At 45.9% G+C, this 17,254-nt stretch overlaps 1 protein-coding gene and 1 long non-coding RNA gene across 2 annotated transcripts in view; one reads left to right on the plus strand and one right to left on the minus strand.

The window, feature by feature from the left end:
- The window catches only part of PSEN2 (presenilin 2), a 20,400-nt gene continuing 3,146 nt past the window's right edge, over window positions 1–17,254 (plus strand). The window contains exons 1-10 of the mRNA XM_080408808.1: window positions 1–1,174; window positions 6,617–6,813; window positions 7,541–7,770; window positions 8,733–8,874; window positions 9,731–9,798; window positions 10,596–10,816; window positions 11,634–11,732; window positions 13,485–13,562; window positions 15,226–15,345; window positions 15,855–15,973. Of these exons, the coding sequence (XP_080264934.1) occupies window positions 6,670–6,813; window positions 7,541–7,770; window positions 8,733–8,874; window positions 9,731–9,798; window positions 10,596–10,816; window positions 11,634–11,732; window positions 13,485–13,562; window positions 15,226–15,345; window positions 15,855–15,973 (1,221 nt within the window). The 5' untranslated portion in view covers window positions 1–1,174; window positions 6,617–6,669. The remainder of the gene's footprint in view (window positions 1,175–6,616; window positions 6,814–7,540; window positions 7,771–8,732; window positions 8,875–9,730; window positions 9,799–10,595; window positions 10,817–11,633; window positions 11,733–13,484; window positions 13,563–15,225; window positions 15,346–15,854; window positions 15,974–17,254) is intronic.
- The window catches only part of LOC308072239, a 16,898-nt gene continuing 15,624 nt past the window's right edge, over window positions 15,981–17,254 (minus strand). Inside the window, exon 4 of the long non-coding RNA XR_013931599.1 lies at window positions 15,981–16,396. This is a non-coding gene — a long non-coding RNA (uncharacterized lncRNA). The remainder of the gene's footprint in view (window positions 16,397–17,254) is intronic.

A 17,254-nucleotide genomic window follows, 5' to 3' on the forward strand; every position in this document is an offset into this window, starting at 1 on the left:
TACAAAGAGCTCTGATACCCTGCTAGTGAAGAGCACAGCCAAGCACACAGTTTATCATTTTTCCTGGACTGATTTTACCTTGGCAAAGGAAAACTGGCCACGCTCTGATAGGCAGCTCTCCGGGGCTCTGAAGAATTTACCATGTTACTTCTCCATGCGAAGTGGCTCAACATAAGGATTACAGACATAAGGAAGGTGTATCACTTGTTACCAGTAGCGTGCAGAAAATTCAGGGAAAAGAATGTGATGGCCAAATTAGATTTGGAATCTGCAAGAAACTTTTTTTTTTTTTAATTTTAATGAAAAAGCTTGTATACTGAAAATACAAACTTCCCACACCCATAGCAAATGATGTGAAAGTGTAATTTTCCTTTATTGAGCTTTATTGAGCCTTTTGATCTATAAACTGAGCAGAGGTCAGACACAACTTTAAAGAACCACTCTGGCCATTTCCTCTGGTCTCTCCGTTTACTGCCCCTGCGCTTCCCTGTTACGTTTTTATTTCAACCAGGATCTGCGAACTTGCCTAGCTTTCTCGTTTACCGAAGGCTGTAGCATTTAAATGCTTTTAAAATGCCGGTGGCTCAGTTACAGGGTCTGTTAAAACCTATGTTAGGCGTGTAAAGGCGGGCATTTCCAAGCGATCAGCGAGGACGCGGTCTGTGAGGCTGAGGGGAAGCCGGCGGTGCCTCAGCAGGCGGCTCCCGCCCGCCACCGACACACTCCGCGTCTCCACAGCGGCACTGCAGGCAGCGCCGGGCCACTGACAGGCGGGAGGGAGGGGCGGGCCCCGGCCGAGCTGAGCCGTCGGTTTCCCTCGCTGCCGCTGAGGGGAGAAGCCCGGACGTCGGCGCCCGGTTGCGGGGCTGACGGCGGGTCCCGGTGACCCGAGGGCTCCCCGAGCAGCCGCGACCGCCCCACTAACGCGGCTCCGCCAGCGCAGCAACCTCATCGCTGGAGGGAGAAGGCGGGGAGAGGCCCCTTCCTATTGGCCGTCTCTCTTCCCATCCTTCCCTCCCATTGGGAGAGAAAGTGGCTGGTAGGCGGGAACGGCCGCCGAGAGACAGCCGCTGCGGCGAACCGGTGGGCGCGTTCGTCCCCCCGGCCGCCGTTAGGGCCAGAGTGCGCCGGAGCCAATGGGCGCGGAGAGGAGCTCGTGCTCTGCCGGGAGCAGGTAAACAGCGGCGGCGGGCCGGGGCCGGGGTCCGGGCCTAGCTGCCCTCCCTGCCGCCTGCCCTCCTTCCCTCCGGGGCGGCGCTGCCTTCGCGGGGGAGGCTCGGGTTCGCCGCGCAGCTGGAGCCGTACGAGGCCGCTCCGCTGCGCTGGCCGCCGGGGCCCGGCACGGGGGCTGTGGGCAGGAGGGCCGGCTGGCGCCTGCTCCCGAGAGCGCTCTGGGGTGGGGTGTGGAGGCGTGTGTATTATTGTATATGTCCGTATTATGTATATATACAGATATATATGTTTATATGTTTGTTTGTGCATACATATATCAATAGCTTACGCATATGTATCTGTACTTCTCGGGGCAGCGGCATTCCTGCCTGCGGTCCAGGATTTCCTTGGGAAGCGCGGCCGGGCCACCTTCGGAGGCAGCCGGGTTGCTGACCGTTAGGGAGTGCAGCTGGGGAACCCCCCGCCTGGGTTCCGGGGCTCCCCCTGGCCTCCTGCAAAATCTCTGCCTGGCAGGGGGGTGTTTATCTGTTTGTTTATTTTTAAGCGTTTGTTGTCTCTCTCCGCCAGCCGCTGGCCGTGCCCTTGGATGGAGAGGGGAGCTGCCCCAGCCCCGGTGCCCCCCCCGGTGCCCACCCGCAGCTCACGGCAGGCCCCGGGGGGAGCGGGGGGGGGGGGGGGGCGGCTCCCTGCTCCCAGTGAAGGCGTTGGGTATGATGACACGAGAACCCAGCCCCATCGCAGGTGTCCTTGGGTGTCCCCGCTGTGTCACCTCCAGCACCTGCTGGCTCGGGTGCCCCTGGCAGCGTTAAGACCAACGCGAGTAGCTGCTCCTGCTTGTGAAGTGTGAGCCAGGCTTTGAGGTTTTGACTGGTGTAAATAGGTCTGCAGAGCTGTGGCACTTTGTGCTGTGATGAGGACGTGACTGCTAGTGTATTTGGGCTTAATGCTGGCAAGATCATCCCTCTCACCCTCTTGAGGAGAGCCTGGTTTCAGCTCTGCTAGCAAAATAACTGGGGTTATGTGTTGTGCCTTTCTTGTGGGACAAAGGAAAGCAGTGCTAGGTCAGCTATGTGCCCTAAAATGGAGAAAGAAGGCTACAAATCTCTACAACTTCCTATAGTGTCTCATGTTTTTTATGTTTGAGTTCTGAGGCTGAAAACGAATGGTATTTGTGAGGTCTCTTTGGACCACTGAGATGGTGTGGTCTGACCACTGAGATGGTCCAAGTCCCCTGTCATTTTAGCAGTATGTGCATTCTGGCTTTTGTTTATTGGCAAGAAGCTGGAAATCTTTCCTCATAATTTTGGCCCCACCACTTAGGATTCCTTAAAATTTTTTCCTCCTCTTCATATTTACCAACAGCAGTGATTGCTACAGCTGAAACTTAGGAGAACATCAGGCTGTCAATGTCATCCAAAGCTTTCTCTTGATCTAAATACAGCAAAACTCCCCTAATTCTATTTAATTGTCATCAAAGAGAACAATATGTATAAGCAGGAATTTTAACTCTCAAGTTGATTATTAAGTGTTCTGCCAGCCTATAGCAGCAGTTCTGTGCTGTATGTTGTACTGGTATTAGTTGTGATGGATGAAATGCAAAGTAAAGGATTTAGGTTTATTTGCAGCATGGTGATGGTGCAGCATGAAATTAAAAGGCAAACTGAGGCTAGACCCTAATGTTAGTGTGTACTGGCCCAGTTTTGTCAAAATCCATAAAGCTGATTTATTGCAGTTGAGGAAAGAGGTCCCTTGCGCAAAGGACATCTGGAGGGAGAGAAACGGTGACTCCTGCAGGCTTCACAAGACTGCTATAAACCAGAAGTCATTGTATTCCCACCTCAGCTGCTCCGTTATAAGAAACACTTAACTACTGACCTAGTTTCAGCCCCCTTCCATTTTTGCCATACGCTTTTGAGAGTTTGGTCTATTGGCTCTTAAACATCTTGGGATTTTTTTGAATGGAACCTGATGGTTTGAATCTATCCACAAAGGAAAAGAGGAAAACCTTGCCCAATACCCTGCAACCTACTGGGTCAGTCTGATGATGATATGGCACGTGTTCTTCAACTTCTTCATTTACTGTACTTGGTAGACCATGCTCTATAGCTTTCTGTGACTATAGATAGAGCTTACAAATGTTTCCCTCACCCTAAAAGCTCCTCCTGTTGCTATAGCCAGAAAGGAAGCATGCTTGTCCCAGCTCTCCATGCTTTACTTTCCGGAATTGACTTTCCCCCTTTTCAGCTCAGCCTAGGAAAACACAGTCAGTATGCACTGATGTATTTGGTGCACGAGTAGGAGAGGAGGTTCCCGTGCTTTCCATTATGGGGCATCCAGGGTCTTTGGGAGGTGGAAATCACTTTAACCAGTAAAATGATATCAGAAAAGTGTTGCTTTATAACACCCCTTTCTTGGTTGCCTGGTGCTCTGTGTCTCCCTTTCTGTTTGGCAAGCAAGCCTCCAGGGCAGCAGCTTTCTCTTCTCTTCCTCTGCTCAGCCCAAAGGGTGCCCTGGTGCTGGGTGCATGGGTGTGAGAGTGACCAGGCTGGTTCTTCCTCCCCCGACAGGCACGCTGCCTAACCCAAAGCTCTCTCCAGCAGCCAGCACATGCCAGTTCAAAGTGCAGTCTGATGCATAAATAGTGGCATTAGACAAAACCCACTGCTGGGCCTGTGACAGGGCAGAGGCGAGGGCCAGTGTTCCTGCTTCTGTAAACCATATGTCAAAGACCCCTGCTTGACTAAGCGCCACACTGCCATAGGCATTGCACACCTGAGGTCAGGGTGGGCTGCTTGTCTGGGAGTGAGCGGAGGGGTTGCCACTGTAAGGCTTGACCCAGCTAGAAGGGGGGTGGCCTGCCCAGCGCTCCCCTTTACCTCATGTAGGCACTGGCACCAGGGCTACTCGTGCAGCCAGCTTGGGAGCTGGTCCTGCTGGAACCTGGCTCTGTGAAAGCAAAGGAAAACAAGTGCCTGTTGTCTTCTCAAAAGAGCAAAACAGCTGATGAGTACCTGGTGTTGGCACCAGAGAAACTGAAGGTGGTGGGACAACCCCTTTGGCAGGACCATATATTTAGGTCAGTTTAAGGCAGCTGTGAGTACAGCACCTGAGGATTTGTTGAGGGCTGGTTGACAGAGGAGCTCCTGTAAAATCCGAGGTAGGCTGGGGTCTCTTTGTGTCAGCCCTTGCTGAAACCAAAGCCTTGTAAACAAGGGACAGTAAAGCTGTGTTCAGGTCTAAGTCTGCGTGCTGACCAGAAGTATTGTTGCGTCTTTGCATTTGTCCATGTCTTTGTTTGAGGGAGAATAGTAGAAAATGTCCGGCTTACAAATTGCTGTATTATAACACGATCCTTTTTCCATGGAATTGTGAACGTTAGTAATTAGCACTGTGGTTCTGCTATGGGGCTAACTTATCCAACAGGCATAGTTAGGGTCGTGAAAGTAGGCTAATTGGTTATCCCTTCTAAATCCTCTGCAGAATTGCTCTGATCATATAGCAAAAATTGTGTGGTAGTTTCTGAAATACTGGGAGAAAAAGTTCTTTAATAATTTCATTGGGTTGTTAAAACCTAAATATCGATCCCAAACTATCAGAGAGTAAATCTTTATTTCTCCTTTGTTCTCTGACATGGGCAGAAGGTTTTAAGAGTTATTTAAATTCCACAGATCACAGATCCTGTGGCATGCGCAACTTAGCCTGTTCACAGATCCAGAAGTATGTCATGATTGAATGACTGTACGTACCCAACTTCTTCAAAAACCTGAATCCTATAACTGAACCAGAATCTAGGCTTTCAACTGTAAATTGTGAGCCCTTGCATGCTCAGTCTGAAGAGTGTGTTAAGCACCCAGAGTGGAGATTTTGGGCTCTGTAAGAAACAAGCAAGTGTTAGGTGGCTCGCTTGGTAAGAACACAGTATTACTGTGAAGCTGGCAGGCCTGGCCTGAGGGCTACCCCTGCGTTTGTTTTCCATAACTGTACCACTTTTATCACTAAAAGAGGAACAAAATGATATGAAAAAGCTTGAACAGAAGGCAGGGGAGGAGCAGATGTCTGAAAAATGTTTCACTTGGGCAGATTGAGTTGACATTTTAAAATTTCTTGAAGGTACCAGATGTGTTGAGGAGGTTGTGAAAGAAAGGGGAATCTTCCACTCCTCCCTCTTTCCTTCCTCCAAAGTGAATTTCAATTGCTTTAGTGAGAAGCAAGAATATCTCACAGGTCTTCAAAGTACCCACTCTAACCTCTGAAGCTGGCTGCTAGACAGCATGCATAGTGTACTGGTTGAACTGTGAAAGCATGATTCAGATTTAAGTGACTGCATCCAAGTCACATGGCTTCTTCAGCTTCCCCTTCAGAGTTAGACATATTTCTTGAGATGCAGGGGCTTCGCTAAAATACTGCAGAGGAGAGGAGTTCTTGTAGATATTACAGCTTTACAATGCATTAGAGGTCTGGTTTTGCTCATGGAGAGGTGGCTGAGAATCAGAAGATGACTTGAATCATCCTTATTTACTCCAGTTGATTTGTTAAGCTGTCTTAATAAAAGCTAAAAGGATTTTCCCTATCACCTGCCTTTAGAGCTTCCTGAAATCCTGGCCTTAAGGCTGTTCGGCAGTATACTTCCTTTCTCTGGTGTCTAGAAAGAAAAGCTGTTCCTTTCTTTTCTGCACTGTGCCGCTGCTTTGCTTGCTTTTCTGCATAGCAGTAGGTGGAAAGAGGCCGAACATTTCTAGCCCTCACTTTTAATACTCCCAAGTTTTTACCCATCCAAGTAGTTTTGCTTTTAATGACAAGGCAACATAAGGAAAAAAAACTCCAAGTGGCTCACCAAAAGAGACAGGTCTTTCCCTTTCTACACAAACCTCTCCTTGTCCATGGGCAAAAAGAACTTATAATATTCATATGGTTAATAAACAGCCCTAACAGGGGGACAGCTTGGTTAGTGGCTTACGTAAAGCCAATGCTCTGGGTTAGTAAGAAACTTCTGCTACCTGCTGGTGCTTGGAGGAGTCTTGTGTAAGAGCTGAGCTCTCTTGGCTTTCTAGCAGGCAGCCAGTGTTTGAGGTGAAGCTTTGTTTGACCCGTGCAAAACAAACATTAAGCTAAGCACTGAGAAACCTTTGTGAATGTCAAGGTGTACTGATGGGAGAGGGAAAATAGAGGCAGCAATTGTGAAAGCTGTGGCAAAGAAAAAGTATTAAATTGCTTCAGTGCTGCATTTTGCTGTTCTCCGTGACTGCAAAAGTCACAGTGACTTTAACTGAACAGATTGTCATGCCTGGAGTGACAGCAGGCTAAATCGTCTGTTAGAAGGAGATGGAGTTAAATAGCGTGCTGTAACCTCCCAGCTGAAATTGTGCCCCCTCTTTAGACTTCCAGTTGTCTGCACTGTGGTGTTCACTGTTTCTCTTTCCTTCTGCTCTGTTTGTCCCCTCAGCCTTGAGTAGTGCTTGGCTGTGCCCCTCCTGAGCGCTCCCTAGGAAAACAACGATGATCACGTTCATGAACAACTCGGACAGCGAGGAGGAGCCCTGCAATGAGAGAACATCTTTAATGTCTGCAGAGAGCCCTCCAGTACCCTCCTACCAAGACGGCCTGCATGCCTCAGAAGCAGGGGAAGTGCAGGCACATAGGGTAGGTGCATGTCCTTCCTGGGCAGTGAAGAAACGGGGTGTGATGACAGATGTAGTCCTGCTACCCCTCAGTCCCAGCAGACTGGCTTCTAGGGTTGGCTTTGGCCGGTGACGTTTCTCTGGTGTCACTCTCAGCCTGCAGCAGCAGTGCCTGTTCCCATTTCCTCCACTGTGACTCTTCCCCCCTTTTATCTCCATGTATACTCCTCCCTTTTCCTTCCTTTTGGTAAAGATGCAGGCTTTTAATCAGGACCTGATGCACATATGAGTCTCACAGGATATCCTTTTCAGCCTTCTTGTTTTGCCAGAAACCTTTGCCTGCTCTGGTCCAATGCAGCAAATACTAGAATAGAACCTAGTCCTGGAGCCAGGGAAGCAGCAGGGTAAAGCAAGCACAGCATTGCTGTGAGGGGAGCAACTGGTCAAGCTTATGCTACCTCAGGTGACATTTCTTCTGTCTCGGTTCTGGACACGTTGCTCTTCACGTGCATGTGTCCATCTATATACTTGCACTTGAAAAGGCCCTTAAATATTCATGGTTTTGATTTAGAAACTCCCTTTCAGCCTGTTTGCAATGGAATTTCTAATTGTATTGTTCAGTTGGTACCTTTCTATTAGTAACAAGCTGGTATGCTCTGGCCTACAGCAGCCTTGTGAAATATGATGGAATGAATCTTTGAACACAAATAAAAGAAGCATCTTACACATTTGCTGATTTTTCTTTTCAGAAGAGGCGAACGGGTAGCAGCCGTAGCCCTAACGATACTGCTGATGGGGAAATGTCTGACTCGGGAGTTCCAGTGAGGGAAAGCACCTTGGAAAATGAAGAGGAGGAACTGACTCTGAAATATGGAGCAAAGCATGTAATCATGCTCTTTGTGCCTGTCACCCTTTGTATGATTGTTGTCGTCGCCACCATAAAGTCAGTGCGCTTCTATACGGAGAAAAACGGGCAGCTGTAAGTGGGGTCTTCAAAACAGCCTCTGGGTACATGAGATCCCTAGCTTTACACATATGTTCCGTACACAGAGTGCTTCCTTGGCAGGTTGGGAGTCTTTACACAGCTAAAGGTAGCTGTGTAGACGTACAAAGATCTTACTAAAGTATGCTACATTCACCCGTGTAAGTTTTTCCATACCTGCGTTATGCTGATTCGTTAGCACTGTCATTAGGGTGCCCTAAGCAAAGCCTGTGAGCAGCGTAATAATGAAGTTGCTTCATAATGCAGCATGAAAAGGCCCAGGCTGAACTCCTAGTCTGTTCACTCACTAGCTGGCGGCAATCAGGGAATAGCATGTTCATTTGGATGAGTGTCTCATTTCCTGATGACATTTCTGGTTCCTAAAGACTCATGGTGTGGATACGTAATTCCATCCAGCTCTTGCTGACTGTGCCCGAGAGCACCCCTGGGGCTCTAACTGCGCTTCACATGTCTGGTAGAGAAATGGGGACTCTGGTCCCTTGAACTGAACCAAAGGAAACAAAATGGGGGGAATGCAGGGTGATGGGAAGGGCTAAAAGTCCAAACCTCTCCTACAAAGTGTGGAAAGAAAGGGTCCCCCTCCTTTCAGGACAGCACCTGGGATATATCCTTGTAATTACAGAGAGGATCCAGAGCACAAAATAAAAATTTGTGGCCTGGAGAGAAGTTACTAAAATTAAGTCATTTATACGCTAGGTCTTTTCGTTTACAGCTCTGTCAGCCACAACTTTTCTGTAGGAATGTGCTTTTGATAGAGACCACTAATCTTTAGTGGATAATTAACTGGAGCCCAGCCCCTTCGGAGGCTATATTTCATATTTGCTGTCCTTGGCAGTCCTACCTCGCTTTCTTTCCCACACACAGAGAGGTCTGGTTTTATCTTGGGGCAGTTAGAAGAGAACACATATACTTTATGTGGCTTTTGCTTTATACTGCAGGATCTACACTCCTTTTAGTGAGGATACCCCATCTGTGGGCCAGCGTCTCTTGAACTCGGTGTTGAACACCATCATAATGATCAGCGTCATCGTTGTAATGACAGTGTTCCTAGTTCTGCTCTATAAATATCGCTGCTACAAGGTAAAGCATTCATGCCAGAGCCTTTTTCACCTATGTGCTGTGAACTTGAGTTCAGGTGGGGCTTGTGTGGCAGTGAGAAATACAGGCGCTACACTGGCTAGTCCACGTCTTAGTCACAGCAAGAATCATATTCTACGGAAGCCTTTGCCAGTGGTGGTAGAGCTGTGCACCTGAATAAGCTTTGCTCTTATTTTGTCACTAATGGTAGCGACAGCAAGGCCTGCTACTTTGTGTTAGTCACGTCTGTGTCTTCTCCATCTGATCAAAAGGTTTTGCCATTTGTACTTAGAGACTAAGTTCTACCCTTTACTGTGAATGCCTTCTCTTAAGAAGTTTCTGACAAGCTTTGTGGGTACTGGTATTATTCCTGCCTGTGGAGGCTCTGGTGGAAGGGGACAAGGCTTAAAGGGAAAGGCAAACTCAGGTTTTGTGGTGTCCAGGGAGTTGCTGTATGTGGTACCAGCCCAGCATTCCAGTACTGGCTATTGCTGCTTTTTAAACTTGGCCCTGAGGTGGATTTATCGTACAGCCTTGGGCAAACCCCTCCTTCTCTACACCAAACAGAGAGAACGTGCTTACCCACCTAAGCCAGGAGCCAGTATGGATACACATGGAAATGGAAAGGAAAGAGACTGAAAAAAACCCACAACTCAACAACAAAAATAAACACTACAGGGTAGAATGTAAAATGAAAGTTTGGAGAACTGGGCGCAACTGGTTGGCCCCGCTAGCAGTGGGGAAGGCGGGGTCTTTGAAGGAGGAGTGCAGAAGGAGACTTGGACATAGTGCATGCAGCACCGCAACCTGCGTGCGGGTAAAAGCCCTTTCAATCACTGTCTCTTCTTGCCTTTGATAGTTCATCCATGGCTGGTTGATTCTGTCCTCTCTGATGCTGCTCTTCCTCTTTACCTACATATATCTCGGGTAAGTGGGAACGGTGCAGGTAACCTGGCAGTTCAGGGCTCCTTCACCTCTTTGCAGAAAACCCCCAACTTGAAAAAGGAAAGGAATGTCTCCCGTCTCCAAATGGGTGTTTAAGAATTGTTAAATTGGATAACTTCCTTCTTTAAAAAATGGAAAATGAGGTCTTCAGTGGGCAATGCCTGATTTTACAGTGCCTACTCTACAAAAATCACTGGGAAGTGATACTGTGAAATGAATGAAATGAACAGGCTGAACCTTGTGGTACAGGGGCCCCGACTTACACATTGAGAAGCAAGTGGAAAGGAACTTCATGTGCTGAGTCGGTTCTCTGGTTTGCCTTGTCTTTTTCTCAGACCATGTTGTTTCAGGCTCATTCCCTTAGCTCCCAGCTTGTTGGGTTTTTTTAACTTGTGGGTGACACATGTTAAAACTTTTCTTTTTTAACTGTGCACATTGTGCATCTAGTAGGATGACTCTTTGCTGCAGGTGGTCGTGTAGCTGCAGGCCTATGTGTGGTTAAGACTTGAAACCCTGCCTGCTTAAACCCTTGGAATCACTGTTGACCTGGGGACTAAGGCAGCGTGGTGACTGTCCTCACACGCAGCATGTCAGTCTCCTGCAGAAGGAACAGAGAGCAAAGAGCAGCAGCTGGCTGCAAGGCAGGTTCCCCTTTCATGATGAGAGCTGCTGCTATCCTGCTCCCTAGTAGGAGGCTTGTTTGTTTAGCTACAGCTAGTAGGATGCTTTGTGTGTCAGTGGCTTTTATTGCTTAGCTAAATTTTCTTGTTGTATTCCAGTGAAGTACTGAAGACCTACAATGTGGCCATGGATTACCCCACTCTGTTCTTAATCATCTGGAATTTTGGAGCGGTTGGAATGATTTGCATTCACTGGAAAGGTCCCTTGCAGCTCCAGCAAGCATATCTCATTATGATCAGTGCTCTAATGGCACTGGTTTTCATTAAATATCTACCTGAGTGGTCAGCATGGGTGATTCTAGGTGCAATCTCCATCTATGGTAAGTCTGGGTTGTGACTCTCAAGGCATGGCTCATGGAGATGTTACTCTGAGGCCATCTCAGGACTGTATGTTATTCAAAAAACAAACGTACAGTGCTAACAGCTTTAGAAAGAGGCAGACGGGCAATTAAGTTGACTCCCTGGCTTGTGTCTTGTTAACTGTTTGTGTAGGTACTGTACTCATTCCACTTGAAAGACATGGTAGATCAGGTCGGGGAAGTACTGAGCTACCTCCAGCTGCATGGTAGGGGTGGTTGGATTTTTATCAGTAGCAACCTGATAGTCTTGCAGGTTTCATCTATGGCTATCAAGAAGTTACAAGTGGTAACAAGAGGTAGCTGGGAGGTTACAGTCAGGTTGGTGAGGAGCTCTGCTGAAGTAGAGAGGGTAGGCGCAGAGGAACTGGACCAAAGACCTTCATTCATGTGAAACACAGAGTCAGTGTACGTAGTGATGGATTGTGGAATGTGAACAAAGGATCCCCAGTCCTTCTCTAATTAAATTTAAAACCTCAATGGAATGCTGTTGTCTACTTTAAAAGAAATAAGACGGTGTTCTCCAGGTTTTTTTTACAGGATTAGCTCAATGAAAACTCTTGCTCTTACATTAAGGCTTGAGGATGGTATTTGAAGTGAACAACATCATCAGGGAATACAACAGTTAGAGTTACGCAAAGTGGCAGAAACTGCCATTCAGGAAATCATCCAGTTAATATTGATAGGTGTAATTTTGGGGGAGAATAGCTTTTTAAAGATAAGAATGTAAAATGTGCATGATAGTTTGAGATGAGATTATCTGCCCTTTTTCTCTTTGCAGATCTGATGGCTGTTCTCTGTCCCAAGGGGCCACTGAGAATGCTGGTAGAAACTGCACAGGAGAGAAATGAGCCCATTTTTCCTGCATTAATATATTCCTGTGAGTAAGATTAGAATGTTAATGTTTTTAGCCAGATTAAACTCACAACCTATTTCCGTGTCAAACCAAAGAGTACTATTTTCGTTACTTCCTTGCTTTAAGATTGGTGCCTATTTATGTTCTGGAACAGACCATTTGTAGAAGGCCTTGTTTATCAGTTACAATGGTGCCAACTCCAATTAGCCAAAGAAAGCCCACACTTGCCTTGTGAGGCTGAAGTGTTCAAAAGTAATTTATCATTTCGTGAATACAGTGCAGAACATGCCCCTTTGTTCTGTATACAAAAACCTGTATTAAATGGACAGTAGTGTTTGTAAAGTTCTGTGATTAGATGATGCTCGTTCAATACACATATTCCTTGTGCATACGCTTTGTAGACACGCTTTAAATGTGTGATGAGGGTCCATTCTTCCTGTAGCCCCATCTTGCTCTGGGCACTATACAGATGGCAGTGCTTAGAATATATTTGCTTTCTTGGTCATTGTGTGGCTGCTCGCTTTGTAAAGGGCTCTATTCAAGTATTGCTCTGCAAACAAAATCAGCCACCTCTTCCCTGACTTTCTTGGGCTGTTTAACTAAGATGGTGTCTGATGCCCTTGTTCTCAAAGAAGGTGTATATGTGCTTAAGGTTAAGATGGTTGGAAGGCAGGCAACACAACCCTCATGGGACCTGGACTCAAGTGCTTCATGGACCTCAGTGACTTTTGCATTATATTGCTTGTAAGATGAATGGGTATTTCCAAATGTTGGGTGCTAAGTTGAGGATGCCTACAACCTGATAGACCTTTTTATTTCAAGCATTTAATGTTATATAACTTTTATATATTTTTATATATATATATTTCCAAGCAGAGCTTCTGTTGGCTTCAACTGATCTCCCTTTTACTGGAGATTCTGTTATACTGACCAGAGACAATGTAGATGAAGTCTCTCACGTGTTTTAGGTAACAAATGAGTTTCTCTAAGGGAGAATGCAATTCAACAAATAATAAATACTGAACAAAAAAATCTTGTGCAGAATATCAGTGTCTCCATTGCAAGACCACATTCTGTGATTCCCTTTAGGTGCAAAAACATCACTTTGGCTGTACTTGTAGTGGAAAAGCAGGCACTGTGTTTGCCTTGGCTTATTTTCTTTAGTTTAGCTTCTATAAAAACAGGAACACTGATGCACACTTAAACAGCTGATTTGAGTTTCTTTCCACTGATCTCAGAATGGTTTGTACTCCTTGTTAATTTAGGGATCCATCTCAAGAATAAACCCCCAAACATCCTTCAGTTATTCTTGGAACCAAAACAGAAATAGCCAGTATTTTGACAGGAAAGAACCAAAACAAATAAGAGAGAAAACTAAGACTCTGACAGCTCCTGTATATCCCTTGCTTGTGTGCTTTACCTTTAGCAGAAATATGAGGAGTAAGCCGTGTAAGTTAACCTCTGGTTACCTTTTGTACTACCATCGTTTCCTGGGAAATTCTTTTCTTTGAGGAGAAGAGCCAGAAACCAGGAGAAGACTATACTGGCACTTAGCTGTTTGTGCTCTGGGACGTTCTTAAAAACCAAATGGAAGCACTGCCTTAATTTTCTCCCACCTTGCCTTCTAAGTGCCTAGGGAAACCAATGAAGAGTGAGTGGTTTAAAAGCATTTACAGGGGCAAGGGTTTGTATTTTTAGGGACAGCTAAATACTTATCGACCACTATGGCTCAGAGATGTCTTATGCGGCTGATTAATTTCTCTCTCTCTCTTCTAGCTGCTATGATATGGACAGTTGGCATGGCGAAGCCAGACACAGCAGCAAGAGGACCAATTCAGCAGACATGGGATGCAGGTTTGCTTGCATGTCACTCTTCTATACAGGGCACTGTCCCATGGAACTGATGTATATATTTGAGACTGCAAGTAAATGGAAGCCCCTGAACCCTGACGGATGCATTTTTTGTTTCCAGTGTTGTTACATTAGTTGTAGAACTTGGTGATGGTCTGAAACCTGCTGTTGGGACTGGCAGTAAAGATGACCAGACGATTTAGGAAGCTCCAGTATTCAGGCTGCTTTTATTTAAAAAGCAAACCAAACAGAAGTGTTGTTCAAGACACATCTTCAGATGTACTGAAGTCAAAGCTGAAAGCGGGCTAGTACAGGTTTATATTTTTACTAGCCCGGGGTAGTAAAATACATAATAATAAAAACTTATAACGTAGGCTTATAAATAAAATGCTGAGGAGCTGCTGAACTTGTGTGCTGCGTTGTGTTGCATTCGGGCCGCTTCCGTGGAGTGGATGTGCTTTTACCTAGCTGTAAGTGCAATATGGCTTACCCTGCCAAAGAAAATTAACACCTTTACCTTTCCTCTTGGGTAAAGGCTTATGTTTGGGCAGTTACTAAACAGCAGCTGATGTGTTCCAAGTTTACATTCTGGCCGGTCCTGTGGTAATTTGTGTGCCTTTGCTTTTATCTAATTGAAATGCAAGTTAAATTGCAGTTTTAAGGTGACTGAATAAAATCTGACTTGTGGCATTGGGAGGATATCCCATCTGGTTCTGTTCACTTCAGAGATGACAGTACTTTTTAATGTTAAAACAATAAATGTGTGCTAAGGTTTGGTGAGTGAACATGCTGCTTATTTCAGGATAAAGCAGCTGACATACTAAACAAACCACAAAGGCACAATCCTGCTTTGAAAATGGGTGCAGAGTGGGTGCAAACTACATGCTGAGGTGTACAGAATGCCTCTGTGGAAGCTCTGTGTGTCCCAGATCACAGTCTGCTTGCATCTGCAGCAGCAGCGTCCTGTCAGGCTGATGTGGACTGGAAGGTCTGTATGAGTGCTTTTGAAAAACAGCTGTCGGATAGAGTAATATAGCACAGACAGGCTGCTTCCAAAAGCACTACCAAGGGCTCTGTTAGAGGTATTTAACAGGGAGGAGAAAAAAAAATTAAATCTGTGAACAATGAAATGTGTCTGCTTTCTACAGGTGAACACTCAGCTCCAACGTCAATGTGATTCAGGGCAGAACTTTTCTCATAAACGGCAGTCCTCTTAGTCATCAGTTTTTTTTTCATATGACTAGTTAGGGAATACCTGAGCACCTCCACCCCAAAGATATAACAATGTGGGAATGCATATTAACTTTACTTGGTTTTACTTGTCATTCTTGTCAGTGCAGAGTAATACTTAGCTATGTGTACGTACTCACTTGTTAAAGCCATTGAACTCCTGGGTAGCTGCCAAAGAAGCTGTGAACATGTACCCTTCCGACTGTTTCAAATAATAGCACACATGTTTTCCTCAAAGCCACTAAATGTCTCTGCTTGAACTGGCCCTGATGATCAAACCTCCAAGAAGAAAATGGCTTACCCATTCCAGAGAAGCTTCACAGAAGTATGGATTTCATGCATTGGAACAAGTTATAAGTGTAGCTACTTCTTGTGTTTCTTTTTTTTTTTTTATTTTTTTCTGTCTGCTGCTGTTGGCCTGTTTTGTGCAACCAAGCTGAGGATGGGAGAGAGAACCACAGGAGCCCTTCACACGCAGGCTCTCAGATGCCAGAGACGAGGAGTCCTGTTCCAACCCGCCCCACCACTTCTTTAGAGGAGCTCGAGGAGGAAGAACGTAAGGGAAGCTTTATACTTTTTCTTCAGGGTAGTCAGCCTGACGTTTTTATTCATTGTGGTTAATGCTCTTGTTACCCAGTTTAGTCTAATCACAGTTAATTTGAAGAGTTGTGACTTGTTGAGCAATAAGAGATCTTGAGTCTGACTGTGTATTACTTGTTGCTGCTGCAGAATCTGTTTCGGGATTGTGGTTCCAGTGACGTCTCCTGTCTGAATTGTCCGCATAGCCTGTTCCTTCTTCCCCTTGCCTCCCGTCTCTCGCTGTCCTCATGCTTCTTCAGCTGGTACAGCTGTAAAGCAGCCCTGGGAAGCACTTCAGAGAATGAGGCTGAGCAAAAACAATTGTGGGAGAGGGGGCTGGAAGTGTCACCCTCCTCAGTATTGTGTGGGATGTTAAGGAGCCAGGTTGGGAGCCAGGACCAGGAAGCTTCACCTGCTCCCCAGGGGACAAGAATTTGTTCAAGAGGAGCAGAACTAACACTTGTTTTCTTTTTCCACTTCGCTCAGGCGGTGTGAAGCTGGGTCTTGGAGACTTCATATTTTACAGTGTGCTTGTTGGGAAAGCAGCTGCCACAGCTAGTGGAGACTGGAATACTACACTGGCCTGCTTTGTAGCCATTCTCATAGTAAGTGAGCAAGCTTTTAAAAACTTTGTTACACTCGGTTTAGTACAGAAGTCTTGCCAGAAGCACCAGCAGCTGAGCACTGCTAAACCACTGCAGGTAACATGCTGGGTATTCAGGAGAAACTACCTCTCTATAAAGAAACTCTGTCTATAAAGACAGGCTTTAAAAGCCACTGAAGCTGAATGATACAGACTCATCAGAGCAGAGGCAAGTGTGGCAATGGTGGGGGTAAAACAGTCCCAGCGACGACAGTTAGAGGTGAACTTTTAGTGTGTTAAAAGACTAGGGACTTCTGTCAACCACGAGAGTCAATATTGTGAACTCCACATTGGTTAGCAAGTGTAGTTGAAAAGGTTAACTCCCTTGTGCTAAGGAGAGCTACTAGGTAAGAGGATGAAGATCTGTCTTGTTCTGGTGTTCGAGCTGGAAAAAACAGGAAGGAAGGAGACTTAGAAATCCGTGGAAATTATCAGTACAAGCAGATCACAATCATACTGTAACTGCTAAAGCACTTGGTCCTGCAAGGTCGAATGACCACACGCTATTGAGCTTTCAGCTAGGTAGAAAATTATTACTAGGAACTTGCTGTTTACTTCAGCGTCCTCATGGAAACCAACCAGAAGGGCAACTGAAAGAAAGTAAAAGAAAACGAGTTATTGTGTGAGCCCCTTCTTAGGCCTCCATTTCATCACTTGGATCCCAAGGATAGTGAAAGACAGTGACTTCCACTTCTGAAGGTTGTGGATAAAAAAGCATGAGAACTAGAAACAAGCTAAGTTAAATAACAAGTGTTGAGTGTAACTTTCCTGTCTCACAGGTCAGAGAAACCTGTAAGATCACCTAGCTCCATATCCTGGGGCCCAGCATTTGCTGGGGGAAATGTTCTTGCTTGTCTGTCTGTGAGGCCAAATGCCCCATTCTGTTTCTTTTATGGTGCTGTTAAAATTTGTTGTGTCTCCTTTTGCAGTTTCATAATCTTGCTGCTATGTGGCTTTCTGGTTCCCAAAAATGTCCCAGCAGGGAGCACATCTTTAAATACAGATGTGAACAAAGGAGCAGGCGTAGGCCAGATATGGTCCCTGAGAGTGTAAGAACAGAGCTATGGGCTCAGTTGGATTTTAATCAAACTTGCAGTCTAGAAACACAGATGTATTTATTTTTTTAATTGACAAAATCCTGTCTGCTGATCTTTAGCTAGTAGGTATTTTTTGAAGCCTAGTGTCTCTGAAGTTTTGTCATCATGGAAGAATTAAAAAGGGCTCAGATGAGAGAAGGAATCCA

The sequence above is a fragment of the Falco punctatus genome (assembly GCF_963210335.1).
Source record: "Falco punctatus genome assembly, chromosome: 12".
NCBI classification, from domain to species: domain Eukaryota; kingdom Metazoa; phylum Chordata; class Aves; order Falconiformes; family Falconidae; genus Falco; species Falco punctatus.